The sequence below is a fragment of the Alternaria rosae genome, assembly GCF_020736505.1.
Source record: "Alternaria rosae strain MPI-PUGE-AT-0040 chromosome Unknown BKA58scaffold_9, whole genome shotgun sequence".
Lineage (NCBI taxonomy): Eukaryota > Fungi > Ascomycota > Dothideomycetes > Pleosporales > Pleosporaceae > Alternaria > Alternaria rosae.
This window is the reverse complement of record NW_025763578.1, coordinates 1,503,831-1,516,038: the sequence shown is the minus strand read 5'-3', so window position 1 is coordinate 1,516,038 and position 12,208 is coordinate 1,503,831. Positions and strand designations below refer to the sequence as shown.

The window sequence follows — 12,208 nt, the reverse complement described above, 5'->3', positions numbered from 1 at the left end:
CAGCTGACCGGTGAGCTAGTAGTATCCTATAATGCAGGATGTTTGTCAGGCTATGCCGAGGAGAGTTAGACTCATGCAGCCTTGTCTACCAAACCACCAATTAGTAAGCCTTTGAAAGGCGCAGCCCGGATTTGAACTGACCGATCATGAAGCTTGGCTTTGACGACTATAGACCTAGATCAAGGCTTTTTGTTGTGGCTTAGGTTCGCGTGCATGCTTCGATTTGCTCAGCCCCTACCTAGCCTTGTGGCTCTAGCATCCCGATCTCTGGGACTCATAAGGCTGTGAGTCTGAGCAGAAGCATAGCTAGACGGCCATTGCATAGCCTGAATAGGGTTTGCTTCCCTGAGCTTATATCGAAGAGGGTGAAATTCAGGTTCGCTCATCCATTCCAAGGTTATCTCGCGCATGCCCAGGCAGTGGTAAACCGCCATGAGCAAGAAACGATCGCTCTTGTAAGACACGTACCCTGAAGCGAACACAAGAGACAGTACTGACCCTCTAGTGTGAGAGAAAACCCAATGTCGTCACTGGACCTTGGATATCAGCTGCCCGAGAAGCCCAGCAAGCGAGGGACTCTCTGCAGAGATGGACATGTCTTTACGTTCAAGGAGAGCGATATCATGACCCGAGCAACCGAATACGAGAAATACAGCAAAGGCGGTATCAGCTTGACCGGTCTACCCAAGTTCGACGACCTCAAAAATTACGGCATCTCCTCAGCCACGGAGAAGCACCTCTGGTTACTAGAGATACGGCGATTGAGAGCAGACGCAGCCTCCGAAGATGCGTTAATCTTCAATAGCAATGGAATTTTCGACCGGACAGACTCAACGACATTCGAGAACCTCTCAAACCTTGCGGATCAAATCACATGCAACTTCTCAATCATAGTTCACGACAACGCTCTCCACATCCTCGAGCATTGCCGCTGGATCGGAACTCTTTCGACAGCAGTTCGAAACTTCAAAGGCGCTAGAACGCGACTCACGACCCGATTTGAACAAGACGAGGAAAAAGTGAGGGCTCGTCGCCCAAAGCTGCTCGAAGATCCAGAAGCGAACCGGAAGGTATACTTCGCACTTGTCGATTATATTACAAGCCACGTCGCTAGACTCGTGGTTCGCTCTGCAACAAGCGACTTTTGGAACAACCATTCCCTCGCTATCTTGGCTAAATGGTCCGCTAAGCTGAAAATTCTATCGTACAACCCTGCTCAGTATTCCTCTCTTTCTCTGGATGCTGCTGAAGACTTACTAGCGCGGATGACCGATAGCGAAGCGAAAGAAAACCTGAAAGTGTTAAAGGTCCGCGCTACGGATGTGGGCCCCGAAAGCAAGGACGACCTCGATATCGACTCGCAAGCCGAAGCGGACATCACAGGTTACTACTTCCAAGACCACAACGGGCTGCAAGTAAGACTAGCCAACCTCTTCAATTATGCAGCGTTCGCATTGTATGCGTCGGAGAAGACGGGTAATCCGCCCAACTGCTTCGAGGTGTGCACACTGGTATACGAGACGGGTCTCGAACGAAGCTTGACAGTGATATCGAACGACCGCCGAGGAGACGTAGCCGCAACCTCCGATACCACACATGTTACTTGCAGCTACACCGCCTTCCAAAATCTCATGAAGAACGTTGAGCTTCTCAAGTCGGAGCGTCAACCGCCCCGCGATGATACGCGTGAGCAAACAAACATCCGCTGGCAATGGGCGGAGGGTATACAAGGCACGATTTCGCCAGTTCAAAACTTCCGTACATCACGGTTCGACGACATCGTATCCATTATGGTGCCCCTAGCATTGACTGACCCACATACTGGGATTGAACTCGGTAACATGCTAGACTTTGCGACGGGCAACAGCGAGGAAGAAGACCCCGTGATACAATTTGAGCGGAAACATTTTACGGCCAAATTTGTCGTCACGACTGCGGCATGGCAAGACAAACAGCATAAGCTTAAATTCGCCAACGCCGCTCATGGGCCTGATCTGGATGTTCTTCCCGTATCGAGAAGTCCACTGAGCAGAACAATTCGCGGTAAGATTCTTTTTCCATTCGCATTATGAATTATGCTGACTACCAAAAGCCGGCACCAGCTTTGCGGACATCTTGAACTCACCGTTAGAACAAACGAAGACTGATCTTGCATCATCTGGTAGTATACCGGAGAGTCCAAATCGAAGCAACGCCTCAAAGCAAAAGTCAGCAGAGATACGTATGAACGGTTGGATCATCTCTGAGCTGACAGTAACACTCAAATGTTACCGCTACGTCTATACTATCCTAACGTTGTGTGTCCTGCTTATCTGCGGCGCGACCGCGGTCCCGTTTTCCGTGCAGAACCGGCTCAAAGGCGTCGACCCATTCAACATCACCACATTCGCATGGCTACTCGCCGGTTTCATTCTCGTGGTAGCAAAGTCGCGCTATGTCTGCGAATGGCCATGGCATGACTTCTTACGGGGACGCGTGATATGCAAGTCGATCAAAGAGGTGGCAGAGGTGACCGGAATCGATGATCAGCTGATCCTAACGAGCTTACTCCACAATGAGAGAGACACTGCACTCATAACAAAAGGCCCATATAATGGCATGTTCGAGAGACGAGCCGAATCGGGGAACGAGGGTTTCAGTATTGATGTCCCATGTCAGCTATCGACGATGCTCGCCAGCGGGTTCATTGTTCTGAAAGTTTTGTCGTCAAAGGGCGAAAGATTGATCTGTCTGGACGTAAGGAAAGGTTCAGAGTGGGAATCTGGGGCGGCGATGAGACATGCTCATTTGGAGTATCTGACGTGCATGGATCTGGAGGATAAGAGCGATGTCGAGGAAGAGGCTCAGCAGCATCTTGATGGCACGGGCAGGAAGAAGATCTTGAGGCTTAGCAGGGTTTACTTCATGTGGACGAGGGTGCTAGGTGTGTACATCAAAGACTCGTTGTTCGGTTAGTTCGATAGTGCTCGATGATAGGATTAAGTCGTTGAGGTGGCAAACAGCCTCGGTTGCAAGACAAGCGATGATCCACAGATAAGCTTCCTAGCAACCGAGGCCTAGAAATGGTATCACGGTAAACCCACACCTTCTTGTTACCGGCACACCATGAAGTACACAAACTTCAGATTCGCTGCCAGGTCCGGAAGTCTCGAATGCGCGGACGAAGTACCTTTTTAGATCTTGCATCGAGGAATAGGAGAAGAGAGAAGTGGCCCAGCCATTCATCTTTTCGAACAGTACTTTGGAGTTTTAGTGGCTGAACTGGGCGCAGCACGGCAGATATTTCTTTGCTCTTGTTGCCTTTTGCTGGAAATATGCCTCAGAGGTCGGTGGAGAAGGAAGAAAGGTGCGACAGTGAGGACTTTTTCACCGCCACAACATCGGAAGACATATCGCCGCTTTCAATCTCCGCAATCAAGAAGAGAGAGAGAAGCCAAACACAGCCATGTACGCCCGCGAATAGCGTTTTGGTATTCTGGTATCGAGATGCCCAAACAGTACAGGAAACGTACCTACAGGCCCTATTCTTTTGATAGGATAACTCCGTCGAGCGGATGATATCGCACTCAAGAACATGAAAACAGCTCCGCCACTTTTACAATCATGACAGAAAAATGTGCGAACGTGTCGTTCAAAAGCTGGGAATACCGGACTCTCGAAGCGGAACATGAGGACGGCCCTCCAAGTCTTTGAAGCAACGTTCAAAGTCCCAGCTAGAAGATCAAACTTTGGAAAGGTACAAGGAGCGCCGGAACATGTCGTGCACGACTGCAGTTTTCGTTGCTCCCGAAGTTCCAGTCATTTTTAACATGCTGCATAGTTTTGTGAAGAGAACAGCGCAGTCATCAACGGGTCCTTGTGTATTTTTGAAAGAAGAGAGATGCCGAAACATCTTGTAGTCAGTAGGTATTTTTGGTAATAACCATTGAATTGCGTGGATGAAGACGAGAAAAGGTAGAAGATGCAAGGAGGTATTTATACCCGAGCCCCATCCACTGCCCATACGCAGCATCTACCCGCGATTTGGAAATCGATTGAACCGTGGAGGACGAGCTGCAGCTCGAGCCCACTCCCAGAAACACCATGGTATTGAGACACCTATGTTTCGGGAATCTGAATCTCGTTTTCGAAATAAAGGTCGCGAGATTTTTCGAAACGCAGAACATGACTCTGTGCGTAGGATCTTATGTGAGCGCAGCGCCAGACATATAGAATCCTAACTCAACATCTTTTGGAAAGAAGACTAGAGCCGGTGGAAAAGTCATGATGCCCTCTTTCCAGAGTTATGGGACATGCTTCCGGCGTTCCTGATTTTTGGAGCAAGACAGCAGGAAGTCGCGAAGACACATGTCTTCCTTGGTCAGGCTTTTGGAAGAAAAGGAGAGCCCGCAGACATCATCTTGACCACGTAGGCTTTTTGGTAAGAGAGGAAATGAGTTTTGGATGATGACAGGAAAGAAGGAAGACAGGAAAAGTTTGTATACTCGCACCCAAGCGCCGAACGCCCGGACACCACATGCGCAAATTAGTCAAAAGCGGTGGTGGTGATCATCATGATATATATATCTCACAACTATGTATCTAAATCGCTTCCTCTTGCTATCTACGTATACACTCACCTAACAGGCGAAAACGTCTTCATGTACATGAAAGTACTCATTAACGTTCAAAAAATCCTGTCGTCTTCGCCATACATTGGCCCGTTCATCGCGCCAGTCTGCACTGCAGAAAGCGCCGACGCTCAATATATACCAACAGCGCCCGACAAAGAAGCCACTAAACTATGCAAAACGACATTCAAGAAGCCAAACTTGCCCATCTCAAGCAACAGGAAGGAAAGACAGAAAAAGTCATCATCCTAGCCGCTATAAGTACGTCCCCCCACCCCCTTTCTCAAACTCCTTAGGATCCCTCGGACTCAATTCCGAACCGTCCGTATCCACCCTTCTTATCGCCGGCTTATTCTGCGGTCTCTCGGGCTCAAACCCAGGACTAGAGGTCCGTGGCATATCCCAGTCATCCGAGTACCCTGGCGGTCCAACCAACTCATCATCATCACGGCTTGCTATAGGGAGGAGATTTGTTGAATCGCCCTTGACAAGACCCAGTCTCTCTTCTTCAGTAGCAGTAGCAGCTGCTTTACCCTCTCTGCTGCTCTTCCGACTATGCCTACTAGTCGGGCGTACTTTGCTACTTGACGCTTCGCCTGTGGATTCGGAGCGGTGCCGAGAGAAAACATTTTGGAAGGAGAATTGGCGTTTGGCGATGTGAGGGTTTGGTCGTGGGGGAGCGAGGGAATCGTTGGAATCGGTACGGCTGTGGCGGTACTGCGGATCGGGGAGCGCGGCAAATTGTATGTGCGTATCGATTGGTTTGTAGGATGTGTCTTGTGTCATTATGGTTTGCTTGAAGGATCCGGCGTCTGATTCGCGGTCCGATGCGCCGTCGGCTTGGGGAATAGACGGTAACGTCTGCATGCCCATCCCTGCAGTCCCTGGAGCGTGGGAGCTGCCGCGACTACTAGTCGATTTGCCTCGGGAGCGCAGTCGTTGGAAGAAACCGGGGTGGAAGCTGTCGTTGTCGTCGTCTGATTCGTCGGTCGGGAACTGCGACATTCCAAGAGGGGGGTGGATTGTTCGGGTTTGCACAATGGTGCCGCTGCGCGTTGGTGGCCGATTGGGGTCGAGAACCGTTTTACGTCTTCGGAGACCGTCGAACTCCACCTGCTCGCCCTCACCAATTGGCTCCATGTGCTCTTCTTGAATCTTCCTTGCCTCAGCAAGCTCCTTGTGAGACCTAGCCTTTGACAGTGATCTAAGAATTGCCGCGCCGCCGCGAAGGGTGTCGGCTCGGGGTTCGTATTCTGGCTCCTCCATCTCTGCGACGGTTCGCACTTGGTCAAGATCGCCCTTGAAGACGGCGGAGTCGGGCACGTCCTTTGCCGACTTAGAGAGTTGTAGCAGAACAACCCCAGAGCAAATCTGCAGGAAGCCCATGATGACAGTGACGATCTGAAGTGGTGTGCCTTTGAAACCCTGGAACAAGACGGCGGAGGTGACGATAGTTGCGGAAGTAAAGAAGACGTAGTAGGTTGGTGTTACCAAAGCAGCGTTGAACAGATTCAAGGCTTTCTGGGCAAAGCTTAGCATACTCCACATAGCCAAGAAAGAGTGAAAGACTTACGTTGAGGTAGATGATCTCCGTCAGCAATGTAACGACCACAAAGACGAGCAGCACATAGAGGAACCATTCCTTAAACTGTCCACCATATGTGCCGGAAGCCTGCGCTACAACAGCAGCACCGAGACCTTGGGTTGCGACAACACTCAGTCCTCCGATCAGACTGCAGATGGTGATGTAGACCATCATGGTCTTTTTTCCGTACTTTGGGCCGAGCCAGAGAGCAATGACAACACATGCGACGATGACGACACCTGCATAGCTGAGAAAACCGGGCGCAATGACCCATTTCTTCATGTCTTGGATGCGCGCAACAGACGACTGCTCAGGCGCGTTCACGGCGATGACAACAGATCCGATGATGCAGTTGAAACAGCCTACTTTCCCAACAAAGCTCAATCGTTCCTTCAGAAATATCGTGGACAGTATAGCGCAGATAACGACGGAGAGGGCGCCCATGGGGGTTACGAGGATAGCGTCGGTGAAAGCGTATGCGACAAGATTACTGCCAGGCATTAGTAGGATGTTCAGACGTGATGCCTCGCAGTCTGTACCATATCTCTCCAACAATCATGAGTGTCATGCCGAGCCACCACCAGGCGTTCTTGAGGTACCCGTAGCCTTCTCCCGCCTCTTCATTGTACTTCTTGTTCGCCTGTAACAGACCATGCTTCTTGATAACAAACGACGTGCCGATGAAGACTCCCGATGCAATCGCCAGGACGAGACCAATGATTTTGTACGAGCCTGGACGGGTTCCAGTATCGCCGCCCATGCCCCCAGCGCGGGCATCCAGTTGGGCGGCGGCATGGAGGAGGTGGGCCGTTGCGTCCATGATTTGGGTTGGGTCGCAGTGTGTGCTACCAAGTGCTAGTGCACCGGCGACTCGACCTGGAGGGTGTAATTGATTTCTGAGTTTTTTACCGCGGAAGCATGAATAAAGCTGTTGGCGACTTCAATGTCGTGTGTGAAGGTGCACGAGGCTGCACGTGGAGGAACGTTGGATCGCGGAGGCAGGCACGCTTTGGGAAGTCTGTTTGGACAGGGTCCAGGGCGCCACGGAGATGAGAGAGGAAGGCGCAGAGGCGGTCGCAGAGGAAGTCGCAAAAATCGGAGAGGAAAGCGCAAGTGGTAGGGGCTTTCTGTTGGTGAAGTACGAGGAAGGCGCAGTCTTCGGTGCAGATGCGGGCCGTTGGTGCGTAATCGTGGTGCGTACAGCTGAAAGGTCTAGATGCGAGGGTGATTGGTGCGCGGGTCGTCGTGGTGTTTACACGGCTGTTGGGGCTCAAGCGTGGCGCAGAGGGGCTGTCAAACGCTGTTATACAAAAAGTTGCGGCGGAGATTGCTTGAGTAAACAGACACATGCGACAGCAGAGGCCGTCCCGCCGCCGTCAACATGTAATCTTGCTGCAGGGGCAACGGCGCATGGATCGTGGGTGTCCGGGGGGCTCTGAGACGTCACCGGCCAAGAGATCGGCGCCCGCCCACCAACGCTTGACAGCTGCCGCGCCAGAAATAGATGATCAACACTCGACAGCCAGTACGCGACGTCTGATATTCCTCCACTGCTGCATCTCCAGCGGCATTATTGCAGCAATTGAAAATGGCAGTTGAAATCGACGACCACCAGGACATCTTCGCCGCCGCCAGCGTGGCTCAGATCCATGAAGCCCTCGGCCAATTGCATGAGCAGGAGGCCAGCGTGACCCAGCGCCTAAACGCCCTCATCGCCTCGCAGAAGGATCTCTCGCGCGAACTCGGTCGCCTCGATCTGCTGCGCGCCCACCTCGGCACCCAAGCGGTCAACACGCGAGCCATTAGCAGTGGCATGCTCTCCGACGCCGCCTCGACTGCGAACCGAATCTCCAGCGCCGTCAAGCGATTAGACCAGGAACAGTCCAATGTCAAGGCGACACTCGAGGTGGTGGAGCAGGTGGCGGAGCTGAAGGCATGTGTGCTGGGCGTACATGGGTCTATGGGAGCTCCCCAGGACTGGGAGACGGCAGCGGGCTATCTCAGTCGCGCCGCGAAGATACCCGACGATGTCGTAAACGGCAGCTTCGCAGAGGAGATCGTGCCCACTGCCGAGGTGCCTGATCCGCCCCGCGTGACACTAGATGCAGCAGCAGAGTCACTGTGTGGTCTTTTCTTGCGCGAGTTTGAAAAGGCAGCGCAAGAAGGCGACGGCTCCAAGGTGACGAGGTTCTTCAAGCTGTTCCCCTTGATCGGACGGACAAATGTAGGCTTGGATGCATATGGCCGCTATGTCTGCCAGGGAGTAGCCTCAAGGGCGCGGACAAACTTCAACTCGGCCGCGCCTGCCCAAAGGAATGAGGGCTTCTTCTACGGCAATACCATCACCAAGTTGTTCGAGCACATCGCACAAATTGTCGATGGTCATGAGCCGCTGGTAGAGCGTCACTATGGACCCGGCATGATGCAGAAGGTCATTGAACGTCTGCAAATTGAGGCTGATGTCCAGGGTGGCATTGTGCTCGACACATGGCATGAAGAGCGCCACATTGACCGCAAACTTACCGATATCAAATCGTATGCCTTTTCCTTTCTCGTTCAAAGCTTCCTCCCTTCGCAAAAACCTGCTTCTGGAACACCTCGCTCTAGCTCACCAGCCAACGGTGCTGGTCGGACGAGTGAAGATGAAGGGGTTGATATGAAAGAGATTGACGGCTTGCTCGGAGAGGGGGCGCTGATGCTGGGTCGATATGCATTGTATGCGCGCTTTCTCTCCGACAAGTGTGCTGTAAGTGACGAATGTACATGTTTATCTCCACTGACTTACCTCTGTAGCCCTCTGAACCTGAGGATCGCATAGACTACGGCTTGGTGATGCCCAACTTCTTAGCTACCAGTAACCTCCACAAAAAAGTCAACAGCCATCTCATCGAGCCTGTCAATGCCATGACAACCTTCTTCTTCCGTCGATCAGTGGAAAAGGCCTTTCAATTGGACGAGGCACCAGCAGATCTTACGCTCAACCCAACCAAGCCTCTCGGGTCCAACCCACCCTTCATCACCTCTGCCGTGGACGATGTCATGTACATTGTCAATCAGGTCATTCAGAGAACATTAGCAACCTCGCAACGTGCCGTAGTCTCTAGCGTTGTGCCTGCGGTCAGCCACATTCTAGGCGCGGAGTTCATCGGTATGATACAACGAAAAATGCGCGATGAAAGCTACCCCAAGCCCGTTATACAGGGCGGTCTTCCTCCTGAGGACAAGGTCATTGCATTCCTTGTGCTCATCAACAATCTCGATATCGCGAACGACTACGTCAAGCGCATAGTTCAGCAGCAACTGGGCCGACAATCACAAGGCGGCGAAGAGGATGTGAAGTCGCCGTTGCACGACCTCTTTCCATTCGGACATGACGCAGTGTTTGTGGAGAATACATTGAAAGCAATGGAGAAAGCCTTTGCGTCCAAGAGCGGGGATCTGCTCAACGACGGCATCACCGTACTGTTCTCCAACGTACTCAAGCCTCGCATTCGACCCATCCTAGCCGAAGCATTCCGAGACGTCAGATACGATCCTGAGGACGGCGAGAATGAAGACGAAGAGGAGGAGGACGTTGATGTCGTAAAGTCGCGTTTCGACCGCGGCTGGGGAGTTGTAATCCGTCCTATCAAGCGCATCTTGACCTCAGCAAACTTCGACCGACTCCTCGCTTTAGGTCTGAACTCTCTTGCGTCTTCACTCGAGAAGCGCATTAAGAGCTACTACGGCAGAGTGAATGAGTTGGGCGCTGTCAGACTCGAGCGCGACATATCTGGTATCATCACAGCGGCTACAAGTGGCGGCGCATATTCACTCCGCGATGTTTTCCAAAAGAGCACGCAAATGACTCTGATTCTAAACATGGAAGATGACGAGTTCGCAGAAGTAGCGAAGGATACATCAGGCGATTCGGGTATACCCTGGGTTTTGGACGTAGAGGAGAGGAAGCGAGTAAGAGCCATTGTCAAAGGTTGATGACAGATGAGGTGGTGCCAGCCTTGGAATTGTCCTTCCGGAGCGGGGTTCGTAGGCGGAGGAGGCATTCTTGGCACGCAATCTATACAAATGAACAACTGCCAACCGCCTCGGTAGTGAGTTATTGTCCGCAAATGATGTCCGGTGTTGCCTCGTATCGCGACTGCTCATGGCTCCTTATGAGCACCACGCTGCGATCCGTTGCAACCGAGTGACATGTGGCTCGTGCCGGCTTGGCTCAACTCTCGCACCTGTCACGGGGAACATCGCACACAATCAACTACATCTTAACCCATCGGCGATATCTTCTAATCGCATTCCATTTTTCGCATCGAATCGTACCGTATTCCTACGTTGCCAGGCAACTATCGGCCCGTCGCGCACGCCACGATGAGGCTGTCAACCGCAAAGATCCTTATCCCTTGCATCTCGCTTCTCCTGCCATCCCTGTCTTTGGCCCAATGTCCGCTCTACCAGAACTACGCCGCGCAATACCACGAACCCTTCACACAGGGGACGTGGAATTTGAGTTATGCTAGACCGATTGTGCCGTGTCGGACGTATCGGTCGGAAGAGGTGGAGAAGACGATTGAGCGGTTACGGGGTGTTATTAAGGATCCTGATCTTTTTCGCGTACGCAACTTTGCCACTGTAGTGTTGTCGAGATGGTATGTTGATGTGACGACAGATATTCGAGAATACATGGCCAAGTACACTAGACACGACCATTGCATGGCGAGGATGGTCAAACACAACTAGCGACCCAGACTCATTGGAAGGACCTCTCATGAGCATGAAGCCCGAAGAACTTACCTTTGTCATCACGGGCGACATCGAAGCAATGTGGCTGCGCGATTCTGCCAACCAACTCCAAGCATATATCTCGGTTTTGAATCAAGACGACAGTCATGACAGTCTAGCTGGTCTATTTCGGGGAGCCATAAATCTACAAGCACGCTACATTCTCGAAAACGCGTTTTGCAACGCCTTCCAAGCACCGGATGAGAGCGGTGTTGAACATAAGAGCTCTATGAACAGCGATCGTATCACCCCGTCGTTTGACTACTACAAAGTCTTCTCCTGCCAATGGGAACTTGATTCCTTGGCATCCTTCCTACAACTCTCCGTCGACTACGTCACAGCCACAAAAGACTACGAGTTCTTCGAGAAAAGCAGTAACTGGACCAAAGCCGTTGAAGTGGTGTTGAACACCGCAGAAAGCATGACGATAGATTCTTACACCGAAGACGGCGAATGGCAGCACACGCCATACACGTACTGCGCTCCCTATGGCGGCACACCGATAAATAACTGCAACGGCAGTCCGCATAAAGGCAACATCGGTCTCGTTCGATCATTCCACCGTCCCAGCGACGATGCATGCACATACCAGTATCTCATCCCCTCCAACATGATGTTCTCCTCCGCGCTCAACACCTCCTCAACGATAATGTCGCGCATCATGTCCCGCGAGAACCCACTAGCCGCACGCATGCAAGCCCTCAGCACAGCGATCAACCGGGGCGTGGAGAAATACGGTATAGTCAACGATCCCAACTTCGGCAAGGTATACGCGTACGAAGTCGACGGCTATGGCTCGGTGAATATCATGGATGACCCGAATGTGCCTTCTTTACTCTCGGCACCATTTTTGGGGTACACGACACTTCGCGATCCGATATACCAGAATACACGTCGGAAGATTCTGAGCAGGGATAACCCGTACTATGCCGTCGGACCGGTTATTACCGGTGTAGCGAGTCCGCATACACTGCCTGGTAGACCATGGCCCATGGCGCTCATCATGACTATTCTGACGAGTGAGGATGATGACGAGATCGTTCAGAATTTGATGTGGTTGGTGCAAAGTACCGATGGGTTGGGCCTGATGCATGAGAGTGTTCATGCGAGGGACAAGGGCGTGTGGAGTCGGCAGTGGTTTAGTTGGGCGAATGGTTTGTTTGGGCAGATGATATTGGATTTGGAGAGGAGGAAGCCGTGGGTATTGGGTATGAGCTTCCAATAGGGGTCCCGGATG

The 12,208-nt window shown here is 52.0% G+C and overlaps 3 protein-coding genes across 3 annotated transcripts; 2 read left to right on the top strand and 1 right to left on the bottom strand.

The window, feature by feature from the left end:
- Nucleotides 1–151: 151 nt before the first annotated feature.
- BKA58DRAFT_472387 (uncharacterized protein) lies at nt 152–3,191 on the top strand. The gene is made up of 4 exons (XM_046175276.1): nt 152–335; nt 397–455; nt 506–2,043; nt 2,093–3,191. The coding sequence occupies exons 2-4, from the start codon at nt 433–435 to the stop codon at nt 2,953–2,955; spliced, it is 2,424 nt and encodes an 807-aa protein (XP_046022205.1). The 5' UTR covers nt 152–335; nt 397–432; the 3' UTR covers nt 2,956–3,191.
- A 1,674-nt stretch (nt 3,192–4,865) lies between these two features.
- Nucleotides 4,866–7,015, bottom strand: BKA58DRAFT_443313 (magnesium transporter NIPA-domain-containing protein; the record flags this gene model as incomplete). Its single annotated transcript, XM_046173968.1, has 3 exons — nt 4,866–6,131; nt 6,184–6,685; nt 6,735–7,015. The coding sequence occupies 3 exons, from the start codon at nt 7,013–7,015 to the stop codon at nt 4,866–4,868; spliced, it is 2,049 nt and encodes a 682-aa protein (XP_046022204.1).
- Nucleotides 7,016–7,783: 768 nt separating this feature from the next.
- On the top strand, nt 7,784–12,196 carry BKA58DRAFT_414002 (uncharacterized protein; the record flags this gene model as incomplete). Its single annotated transcript, XM_046172457.1, has 4 exons — nt 7,784–8,941; nt 8,989–10,146; nt 10,648–10,803; nt 10,859–12,196. 4 exons carry the CDS (start codon nt 7,784–7,786, stop codon nt 12,194–12,196), a joined length of 3,810 nt encoding a protein of 1,269 aa, XP_046022203.1.
- Between the last annotated feature and the right edge of the window lie 12 nt (nt 12,197–12,208).